The following is a 12566-nucleotide window of genomic DNA, read 5'->3' as shown; positions in this document are numbered from 1 at the left end:
CAAAGTTACTCAGTTGGTAAAACTTTATTGTAATTAAATATCCACTGCATGAGGATGAATGTTTAAACAATCAACAGTTGCAGAGAAAGCATTATTAGGTCAATCCCTCTGAGGCAAACCTCATCTCACATCACATGCTCTAATTTGTTCATCCTGCAACATTAATCTGTCAGATTGAGCCTTTTAGAAAAACTATGTAAAACAAAACAACAAAAAATAACAAGATTTGATTTTGTGAAACAATATGTGATGATTCCGTAAAAAAAAGAAAATTCACTGGACTTGGTTTCCAAGATTTGAAGACGTTTCGCTACCTCTCCAGGAAGCTTTCTCAATTCAAATGTCTGGATCCGCAGTGAGTTTGAGTCTGTTTTTGAACTTTTATGGAATGACTATGACCTGGATGACTGAGAATCTTCATCAACAATGTGTGATGATGCATACGGTGATTAGTAGTAAATGAAGGACAGTGAAAGTCCATCTGAATGGCCAAATATGTTATTAGCAAGCAGTCTAAATGCATCATATATGAAATAAAACAAATATGTGCATGTAAAGCAGACTCTCAGCATTGAACACATTTCTGTTTTATATGAAAAGAGATTATAATATTTAATGCATCAAGGCACAAACTGAATTGAATAGAAACAAAAATAAACCAGTTCCTTTAAGTTTAGAGATAGTTAATAGATATAGACAGTAGGGGTGGAACGGGTCACAAAATCCACGGTTCGGTTCAGTTCACGGTTTCGTGGTCACGGTTTTCGGTTCGGTTCGGTATATGTTGATTGTTAGCCTGACATGTTGGTCATGTTGATGTTAGCATAAACAAAACGTGTTGCACAATGCTTGCACACTGTTGCACTTTTATCCACCACTTTCTTTCTGCCGTCATCGTAGGTCACTCTAAATGCAAAGTGGTCCCATACAGCAGACCTATAAAGTGCTGCTGGCGCGTCTTCCAGCTCCTGTTCTTTCCCACTCGCCATACCCACACAATTCTCCACAACAACTGATTTTTTCCCCTGCTACACTCGGCTACGCTGCGTCGCTTCTTCTTCTTGTTTACTACTGGTGGTTGGCTTTGGTCGCAGTACCGCCACCTTCTGCTCTGGAGTGTAAACGCTTCGCCTATGAGAGAAAGGAGCAGCGCATGAACCGAACGAAACACACGCGAACCGAACCGAGACAGTCGAACCGAACGGTTCGGACGGTTCTCATAAACCGTTCCATCTCTAATAGACAGATAGATAGAAAAGACATGCTTAGTGTTAATCTATATTCCAGGAATAAGAAAAACAAAAAAATAGGCCATTGATTTTCTGTCTGATTGGTGCATATCTACCTGTGAGGGATTGCTGAAGAGTCAATGAGTCGATGCAATCAGCTGGTTTTCCTTAGATAGAAAACTTTGAATCAATCTGACTGGATGATCTGGTGAACTGGAAAGTGACCCTGAGATGACATGATGTGAATTGGAGCTATAGAAATAAACTGAATAGAATGGAATTAAGCCTCTTCTTAATGTTTTCTATTGGAAGCCCATAATATTATAAGGATAGCTTGAGATATATACATACACCCACACAGAGTGTATATTTAAAGGGCTGCATCTGAAAATGAGAAAATAAGTTTAAAAATGACAGCAAAAAGCTGAGAGTGATTGTGATCGGTTTGTTTGTTTGACCCAATGGGCCTCCTTCAACACATCATCTCTGCATCTGTTTGGACCTGTCCACCAAATGCCAAACACCAGCTGGCATCTAGGAACACAGGCAGCTGAGTAAATTGCCAAAAGTGTCCTCAGACATTCTCAGCTTGGCAGCAGCAACCGGGGACCCGGAAAGCAGATGAAGGTGGAATAAATACAAAGCAGGGGACGGATAGTTATGCAAGACGACTCTTCTTTAAAACTGAATGGGTTGCAATTTAGAAAAGCTTTAAAAAGAAACGTATCGTTTGGTGATCATTTAGTTTGTTTTACTTCTCATAGAAAACTTTGATCCTTTGAGATTTTTCCCCTGAGCCTTCAGGATTTGTGTCTCTATGGCTGATTCTTGTTTCCAGTGACTGAGATCTTTACAGGCTGCTGAAGGAAGCCAGATAAGGGAAATGTTTTAAATCTGTGCAGCCTTCTTTCATGACAGAGAAGGCTGACAATATGAGATTAATTATACACAAAAGCCGGATAATCCGGTAGAGAATGAAAACTGGGCAAATCAGAAGAACACAGAAATCATTAAAACCTATCTAGCCTGGTCCTACTGTTACCTCTCTCCTTCACACACCTCTCAGCTGAGGGATGTAACTGTTCAGCTTGTTGTTCTGGTAACACAGGGGAGCAGCGTGGCATCCCTCAAGTGGCCTGACATTTTTAGGAGACGTCTCAAAGTCCCTTTCAGTTGGGGGGGGATTGCGAAATCATCCAATTTACTGCCATTATTTTAAATTTTAATTTAATGTAAAAAGCAGAACTGATTCTTTATGCATTCTATGATGTTACATTCAGAAAGAGACTGTCCATGAAACGGACGCAGTGAATTTAGGTAAAAACATTTGTGTGCACCCTTTGAGAGGACAAACAACCTGAGCCAAAAAAATGCATCATGCCCACATGCCAGAACTGGCATCCACTCCCCATTGGAGGGACACCATGTTGGTTGGGTCATGCTTCGGGGGATTACAACAACCAGACTCTCAGATGCCAACATTACAACACAGATGGACAACAAGCTCCAGGATCACGGAGCAAGGAGAGGAAAGCGCTGGTCAGGAGGGGTTGGGTTAGCTAAACACAGATTATCATAAAAGAATAAAAATAAATCTAGCTTCTCTATATGGGATGTCATAAATGCCAAGCTTTTAATGTGCTTTAATTTTCCTTTTCTAATCCTTTGGTACAGGGCTGAAACAATTTATCATGATTAATCGATAATTTAAATAATCATCGACTAAATTAATAATTGATTTATCGTTAACTGGAGTATAGAGACTGTGAAAAGTGCCTTTAGAAGACAGAGCGACTCACTTAGAGCAGCAACTATACGAACATTGTAAAAAATATACATAAACATTTTTGCATTTAAGATTAAAAAAAACATTTTTCCTGTCAATTGCTCTTCGAAAGCAAAAGTTTTAGTTTCACCAGGTTAAAATCTGTAAAAAAAATAATAAGAGATATATTAATCTATGTGCACACCGTTTGTTGTAGCCCTAAAATATATTAAACCATTTTATAGGAAAAGACAAAGATTATGCCTGCAGTAAAAAAAAATAAAACAGGTGTAAGAAGAATATTTGCTTTATTCTGCTGGTAGTGACAGTTGGTAGTGAAGGAAATGTTATATGCTTGTTTGCAAGCTTTAAAGGAAGAAGATTCTATAGACAGCTGCCGGTTTGGCTCCAATATATGAGAAAAAAGTATACTTCAATAAATAGTTTTTATCTACATTATTATTGAGGACTAGAAGACTACTTTACCAGTAAAATATAATTCCATGTAATTTTTTTTTAACCAGAAGTTGTACTGAACAACGCGTAATGGTGGTCTCAACATGGTCGCAAACCATGTTTGTTTGTCTTTTTGGATGAGAGGACGCTGGATGTTCAACTGTCCAAGTACAGCCTATCCTATGCTTTCACTCTCATCCGACAAGGATGTCAGCTGCAATGCAAACAAACATCCACTACCTGTAATCTTTCACAGCCATTCTTGTCTTTATTGAAAATCCCAGCAAAAATTCTCCATCGTATCATCTGAAGCCAGAAAAAGCAGGAGGAACAGCTGGGATTATATCTGCTGCCCTTTTTGAACGGTAAGACCATGTCTCAGTGCCTTTACCAATAGCTTCACAAAATATGCAGCGGATATATGAAGCTTAAAAGCACAGACTCAATTGCTCTTTATTATATTTTAAGTTTGCATTCTCAAATGTTACTTTATCCCCCCTTCCCAACTGCAGTTGCTCTATAACCAACAAATTGTTGTAGAGCTAAAAAGATGAATCGATTATTGAAATAATAGCCAACTAATATTGGTAACTGAATCTTTACGTAGCATTATGATAAAATCAATAGATTGATTGGTTGATGTAATCAATAGATGCAGCACTAAACTATGGAGCAGAGGTCCTTGGTTACGACACTTGAGGTCTGGTTTCCTGCAGCTTCCAGATGTCGCTTTACTTCCACACTCGAATCAACTGGAGGAATTTATGGAAGAGGATTAGGGCCACTGAAAAAAAGGTAACTGATTTTTACATTTTATTTCAGTTTAATATGGAAAAAAAGTCAGAATTCTGATTTTTTTTTTTCAGAATTCTGAATTTAATCTCAGAATTTTGGATCTTAATGTAGATGGGCACCATGAAGGAAGAGATGTGGAGCACTCAGCTTCACTGACAAAGATGTGAGCTGTTTGAGGTGGCCAGTGACACATTGGTGGAAAATGACGAAATTAGGCAACTTTTTACGTCCCGAGGGGTCCCCTCATTAATGGAGGAGCAGAAGGTCATTAAAACAAGAGAGCTAGTCTCTAAAACAGAGATGGCTATGGCTTGATACTAACATGTTTGTTAGCTGTCAGAATTCTGAGAAAAAAAGCCAGAAATTTTTCCCCCACATTAAACTGAAATAAAGTAAAAAAAAAAAATAAGTTAACTTTTTTGTTTTTCCAGTGGCCCTAATCCTCTTCCGTAGGAATTATCTCCTTGGCATGGAGTCAAGTTCTTCAGAGTCCTGCTAATGAGCTGATTTTTTTTTCTTAAAGGAGAAGTCCGGTCAGCAAGGAATAATCAATGGATCATTATTTATACCTAAAACTAATTTGTTTGCGGTAATTTATCAGGTAAAACTGAAAAAACTAAAGTGAGTTATTTCACCTTTCTGATTCCTGATCCTCCACGGACGGGTTGGTCGTTGGATCGCCAACTTGAAGAGGGAGGATTTGCCATCGAACTTCTGGCCAGAGAAAAAACCCGTAATATGTAGCCAACATTTGGAAGAAGAATGTTTTCAAGATGACTTGGATAATAGCGCGTTGTGACAAACACCAGATACAGCACTGGGACTTGATCAACAGCCGATACCGCACCGTGACGTCACTAACCAGTAGGTGGCAGTAGTGTTCTTTGACAAACATGGATGCCTCCAGTAAAGCACATTCAGATGAACATTACTCTGAATAAAAAAAAAACTTATCATTTATTGAATATGTAATAATTTCACATTTAAAGTACTTTCAGAAGTCCGAATTCAGAATATGACCAGACTTTTAATTTGTAAATAAATAAATGCGATATTTTCAATCGTTGCAAGCAGCTACAGCTCAAACTGTACGACGAAACCGCAGGGTTTAAAAGTACATGTTTGATTTTCTCCCGACCTTACGGTTTGTGATCACGAGGTGGTTGTGAGAGGCTGATCTCCCTTTGTTAGCCCCTGTATACTAAACAACGCCTGATGCACAATGAGGCTGAAACTCGGCCAGATCAAAAAATTCTCGCACGACTGGACAATGGAAAGGGCAAAAAAATCGTACAGTCTATGCTCGGCTATAGGTGTGTTGAAGCAAAAACAAATCTAAAAGCTGCAGGGAACCAAACTTTAGGGACAAAAAAAGGAAAAAACAACAATCAAAGAAGCAGTTTTATCTTTACCAAAGATGGGTAAAGAAAATCAAATAAGAGGAATGGGACAGTTCCTTTTCCTGATCAGCAAACTTGCCATCTGCAAGCCCTAAAGGTGTGCTGACAAACACACTCTGAAGCAGCCAGGTGTTTAAAATAAAGGAGACACGTATGTAAGTAGTGACTCTCCACAATTATGTCAAGATTTTTGGATATTATTCAGGCTGAAAGATACAAAGAGAGAGTGGCTCTTTTAGGAGATAATAGGGATACTAAACCTAAACCAAAATCAGCTCCTACGTTTTACAGTTTAGAGATTCGAATCCTTTTGTCAGGATATGTGTTGGATTTGGAAATGTTGGAAGTCTTTCAGAAATCGATATCCTTAACATAAGTGTATTTTAGACATGTATGACCTCTCATAACAGGAGCTTAATGAAAAAAAACATGGAATACAGTTAATTACAGAGAAGAACAAACCGACAAATAGCTAGAATTGATATCAGCCAATCAGAGCTTTAAACAAACTGGGGATTGGATGTTGTCCACAATATTCTGATTAATTCCTCTCTAATGTTTGCATTTTATAAATACTGTTGTACAAACTGCTAAAAACAATCCCTGAAATGACTAGTTTTGAATCCTGTGTAGGCTTACGGTTTGTTTTGATGACATCCAAACAGAAACATTACCAGTAGCAACAAACCAAACACTGCTTATTTTCTCCTGAAAAGGATTGTTTGTACCCTTTGTGAAATCAATGGCTCCTACAGATGCCTGCTCGTACATACACTACGCAGAACCATCTGAAGCCAACGGATAAAAGCAGAAGTTCCCTGCTTTGCCATCAAACCATTCCAGCAAATTTAAAAAAAAGCAGAATTTTAATCCTGCCTTCACTTCAAAGTCTCATTCAAATTACAGAGCACAGGCTCCCCAATTCACCGTGCGCAGAAAAACAAAATAATATTTCGTCTGACGAGGGAAGGGAGGCAATTTGGTGGGCTGCCGAAACGCTCTGACAAAAGATTACATTTTTTGCTGTGGTATGGTTTAGAGGTAAGGCTGAGTCTCATTCAATTCAGAGCGCTCTGGGAACGGAGCGGCTAAAAATAGCTCTCATTAATTCTGCCATTGTGATGCAGCAACAGAGTGATTTAAGGCAAACTTGCAGCATGGACACTGCAGAACCTTTAATAAGATCCTGTTATATGAAATACTACCGACTGACTGAAACAAATGATGCAATACGGCAAAGAAAATACATTCACTTTATCTCCGGCCTCCAATTGTCGAATTTCTCTGGAAGAAGACAAAGGGAGGTAAATCCTGTTCAGAAACTCTCCACTGACAGTCAGAGCAGTGGGGGTATGGCTAATTGGTGCTCATATACTGAGAGAGTGGGGGGGCTAGTGAGGATGATTCATGCTACACAGACCCAAATATTACACACCTTTTATACACGTATCACCTGACACTCAACCATCTTTAAAAAGAAAACCATAAAATGTCCTATCATGTGCAAATCAAGCCAGTTCTTACAAAGGAGTATAAAAAAGTTGTTTCGTTTCCCCCCCAATGCTGTTGAACTTTCACTGCAACCAGAGACGGATGACAACGGGAGCCCACTCCAGCACGGCTGCTGGCGGGGAGGCAATAAAAGAAAATAAGATGATTGATCACTTCAGAAAGTGAAATCGATGTGGTGCGAAGTGCTGACAACTGCTAAAACCCTCTCACTTCTGAGAACATAGCCAAATGCTAATCAGGGCTCCAGCCTTACCACTAGTCACTGAGTAGGTGGTGGAGGGGGGGGGTCCCCTGAGAGAGAAGTGACACCGCACATGCAACATCATGGGTAGACACTGCGGTTCTACACATGAGCAGAGATCCCAGGGAGGATGCAGCAATGCACATGCCAAGGTCAAGACATGAGAATAAGGCTGGCGTTAAAGTAAACTATCCATCACTGCAGCAACCAGAGCTGGCTGCTTTACAAGATACAATGACGTAGGCTAGCAGTCGTCTTTGACTTCATGCATCAGGCAACAAAACGGAGGAAACTTTGTACGCAGAAGATGGGGGGGTACTTACATTCGGGTCATTACAAACAACAGACAAGAGTGTCCTCAGCATCTAGCTACTCCTTAGTAAATCCAGCAGGAGATTCCAGCAGACGCACATCAGCAGCAGAGCATGACCGCACCAATCAGTGCTGGGAGGGACTCATCCCAGCCTTCCTTTTCATGTTCTTAGTTTTAAAAAAAACCAAAATATATATATATATAAAAATTGAATTACAACCACAGGTGAGAGGTTAGGAAACACATCCAGCAGCTACTCGCCGACACTTCCTCTGTCCCGCACAGGTCTGCATCCTTACCCTGCATCTCTCTTTCCAATGCTTTGCTCCCTAAAACTCTCTTCTTCCACGCTTAAGAGATGAAAATCCCCTCCAGCTTGGCAACAATCTGCGAGGGATCTGCAGTTCCGCTACAGCCTGGGACTCCTCTGTACTAGCGAAAATCCATCCGCAGTGTAAACTGCTGTATCGGACTTAACCCTCACACTGCCAGGTTCTGCCAGTCCACCATGTGCCTGGAAATCTGAAGCTATCCACATCCTCCTTCTTATTTGTGCAGGAAAAAAAACATGCATACAATAATGTAGTTAGTAACACTTTGATAAAGGTTTAGATATATGGGCAGTAAATAGAAGCTATTCATGAGTTACACTTTTAAACAGAAGCCAAAGTAAGCACAGCCATGATTAAATCTGACCTTTGCATACATGTTTGCTTCATTAAATACTGGTGAGAAAGATCAGAGCGAAGAATCTCATCCACAGCATCACAGATCAATCAGAACCACACTAAGGGGGAGTTTTCTGAAACATTATTGCTTTAAACATCTTTTAAAACAAAATATGAACAGATGGATTCAAATGTCTTGGAGATTAAAACCCCAAACACATTTCTTAAATAAAATAAAGAACATGCTTTCTATTAAATTCTATTAAATCCAACAAAGTGGTAAATCAACTAAGGGTAATAACACCTCATAATCATTTAAACAATAACTGTACCTCTGCACACCAATCCAAATATTAAGAGCTATGTTTTGAAAATGCACTGCAGAAATGTTTGATTGTTCCACCCTGCAACATTGATGAAGCTTTTTATTTGTTAAACAATCCAGTCAGGTGATGCTTCATTTTGTTTCAGTCACTTCCTGTGTTTCTTATTAGGAAACCAAATAAACTAGTGGGAAGTCTCCGAGGTATAGCCAGTGAGTCACGATCTCTGATGAAGAGGCAGGATTAAAATTTTATCATTACTGTTGAATCCAAGAGGAAAGGAAAAACATTCATCTTTAAAAAGGAAAAGAGCCTCTATTTAGGGCTGGGCGATATAGAAAAAAAGCTTATCGATAAAAAAAAACGCATATTGATCGATATCGATAATTATTGAAAAGATTTGAAACCATATTTTATGTGCAGCTCTGCCTGGACTTTTTGTAATATTGCTAAATGATTTAATTTTAATAAAAAACACAAACACAGACTTCGGATTAAATCTTTATTTAACCAACTTTTTTAACCATAACAGAATTGTTTTAAAGAAAAATAACTTAAGAGACCTGAGTTATGTTATTAAATACTGACAAAGAATAAACTAAAGTGACCAGAAAAGTGACCAAAATAAATATAACAAATAAATAAATGCCCCCCCACCGCCGCCCCCGCATTACTTTGAAGTTTCTGGCCCCTCAGCATTTTTATCTCAATTGTTAGAACTACGTGGGAAACTGCCCAGAACGGAAAATATATATATATATTTTCCCGAAATTCCCGAAGATTCCTCGGAGGAGAGCCGCACCGAGGCCTACACAGCTCGTAGTCCAGCGGGTGTGAGCGGCCGAGATGAAAAAAAAAAAAAAAAAATAGTTGGTTGTGTTATCAGACTGGTTTTCACTGGTTCCCGACACATTTTCCAGATGACTGTGGTTTGTTTTTTGTCCGACTTGCCATGACCGAAAAACTGCCAGACTGCCGAACTACAAAAACCCTTCTTTGGAACAATTTCCTCCGCCTCTCCTTGCTGCGACATCTTCATGTGCTCTGTGTTGTGGTTTGAGAGGGCGGTGCTTTGTGACGGCGTGCCTGGGTCCATGATTGTGATTGGTTGGGAGGAAGTAGTGACTAGCATAAACCTACATGATAGGCTACAATGAGAAGGAAGGAAAACTACGTTTCTTTTTTATCGAACTTTTATTGACTACTGCGCCACACGTCTATCGATCGATATATATCGTTATTGAATTATCACCCAGCCCTACCTCTATTTACTTGCAAGTGGAAGAAACGAGCTCTACACGAGGCATCGCTGCTTCAATATGCAAGGGGAAAACTAAACCATAGAGCCAACATGGTCTTATGATTGCAGCCTTCCCAGGTACAAAAAACTGGGAGTTAGAAAGTACTAAACTGCACTGCTTTGAAAAGGTCTGTGGAAGACACAGAATGTTTATTTTATGTGGTAGACCAACAAAATGTGGCAAACTGTTGAGGAAAATTCCGGTCAGTCAGGAATGATCAGTAGATCAGTAGATACATAAAACTAATACGTTAATAAATTTTACGTTAATCAGTAAAAAATAAAAAAAAATAGTTTTCATCGTGATCACAGAGTCTGGGAGCGGCCATTTTTGCCCAAATATAGTAGCCCCTCCCTCCTGCCATCTTCCAGCAGTGACGTCACGGTGCGGTAAGCCTAGCGCCATTCTCCCCGCTTTACAAGCTAAATCAATGGGAACTACTAGACACATCTGCAATCAACAACAATTATTGAAAATTTCCAGAGGACTTCACCATTGAAATTCACCAGAGCTATAGTGAAACTGACAATGCCCACGTGCATGGCAGCTGGATGCTGGAATACATTGGGTAAAAGTGAAAAAAAGAGTTATTCCACCTTTCTGATTCCTGATCCTCCACGGACGGGTTGGTCGTTGGATAGCCAACTTGAAGAGGGAGGATTTGCCATCGAACTGTTTATGCTAACAGCAACACGACCAACATGTCATGCTAACAATCAACATATACCGAACCGAACTGAAAACCGTGACCACTGAATAAGACCGGACTTTTCCTTTAAAGCTGAAGTCTGTAAGTTTTTAAAAATCCCTTTTTTGTCATATTGGCTGAAACTGTCCCTATGCCCAGACAGCAGTACATGTGATATGTAACCTGTGAAAAAAACTGCTTCAATTGGTCCCGCCTACTGCCTGTATTTCAATCTGGAAAGAATAATTCGGGACGAGTCTAAACAACCAATCACAGCCAGAGGAGCGTCTGATGGAGTGTCAATCACAGCTCACACACGCTGAATCCCCCCCCCCCCCCCCCCCCCCCCTTCTGGTCGCATGTGGTAGCCGCACAGATGCTGTGAGAGGGGTGGAGCTTGGAGGTGGGGCATGAGTGAAGCAGAGAGGGTGGGGGAGTGTCGTGAAACCTGTTTTTCTTCAAATTTTCAGTCGAAGTCTGCTCTCTCCTCAATGTTACAGACTGCAGCTTTAAGTAGAGGGAAAACGTCAAATATTTTTGAAAGTTCAGCTGTAGGTGCAACAGATGTTATCTTTTTTGCAAAACAGAAAATAAATATCAGCCCCTATTAGATAGGATGGAGAACAGAACAGAACAGAACTGTTTAAGTCTTGCAACAATATCACAATTACCAGAGGAAAATGCTTTCTTCATTACCTCTCCATTTTATGTTTACTGTTGTCGTCCTGCTGGTAGGTGAACCATTAAAGAGTATAGCTCTATATTTACCTACATCCATCTTCCCATTTCCCTGACAAGCTTTCTTGTCACTGCTGATTATGATGGATTGAATGGAGCTCTGTGAGATTCTCAAAGGTTCCTGTCATATTGTTTTCCCACGTAATGCTGCTTTAGACTTCTCAACAACTTTATCCTGACGTGACTTTTGTGTTCTTCTTTATAATGCTGTTTTTGTGCATTTATGTTCTGTTTCTATAATTTGGTGAAAATCAGTTGATTAGTTCAAAGAGGTTTTTGGGTGGTTTAGTTTCTTTTTCGCACAGGGAAACTCAAAACAAACTAAACTTGACATCACAGTCTGTTGGGTGCTGCTGGATGTAGACAGACACCAGTTGCTTTGTTCTAAACCAATTGAACACATGGGGATTTGAATAATAGCATTATTTCTTTCTGTGCTATTTATGGCAAAATTATCAGAATAGCACTAAATGATTTTGAAAAAAAGTTTTATAAGTTAAAATAACTTCATGCTTTAACTCTAGGACTCCCAGATTTCTGATCCTGGTCGTCAATGTTACGGCTGACATTTTTCCCAATGCAACACATTGGTAGTGATGTCATCAACTGAAGTGGTTCCAGTGTGCGATATAAACACATTGTGGATCTGTAAACCTTAAAACAGGTCTAATATATATTTTTTAAATGCTGTATTGTATACTATTATTTTTTGCGGTCTTTGTATTCAAAATAAATCAGTAAAATAAATAAGACTGTTTTACAGTAATTGATTGATTCCCCCGCATAAGATAACGGAAAAAAAAACTGATTTTAAGGCAGGATTTTTTTTGTTTTTAAACAAGTTTTCTAAATTTTGTGACAATATGGTCTGATAAAGAGAACATTTATATACATGTTTAAGCCAGAATGATTTGGCACTTAAATATGATTTCCCTATGACTTGGGGGAAAAAAAAACACTTAAATAGCCTTTGGATCGTTACTCTGACGGCTCTGAGCATGACCGATGATGTCGTCACGCAATACAATGGAGAGAATATAAAACGTATCCAGTACTTCCAGAAAGTCTTCAATAATTTCTAGCATTCTTTAATGTTTTAAGTATATAAATAAGAATTTTCAGTATCATTATTACATA

At 39.3% G+C, this 12566-nt stretch overlaps 1 protein-coding gene across 11 annotated transcripts in view; it reads right to left on the bottom strand.

Moving 5' to 3' along the window:
- tjp1b (tight junction protein 1b) overlaps window positions 1–12566 on the bottom strand; it is a 105394-nt gene that overhangs the window by 40717 nt on the left and 52111 nt on the right. The window contains exon 1 of one of the 11 annotated variants that reach the window (XM_038291174.1): window positions 7722–7778. The exons of the other annotated variants lie outside the window; for them this stretch is intronic. Coding sequence (XP_038147102.1) covers window positions 7722–7763 — 42 coding nt within the window. The 5' untranslated portion in view covers window positions 7764–7778. Of the gene's footprint in view, window positions 1–7721; window positions 7779–12566 lie in introns of those variants that run through there. 11 annotated transcript variants of the gene reach the window in all.

This window comes from Cyprinodon tularosa, unplaced genomic scaffold (genome assembly GCF_016077235.1).
Source record: "Cyprinodon tularosa strain WSP-4 unplaced genomic scaffold, ASM1607723v1 ctg296, whole genome shotgun sequence".
Classification (NCBI taxonomy): Eukaryota; Metazoa; Chordata; class Actinopteri; order Cyprinodontiformes; family Cyprinodontidae; genus Cyprinodon; species Cyprinodon tularosa.
This window is presented reverse-complemented; position numbering and strand designations above follow the sequence as displayed.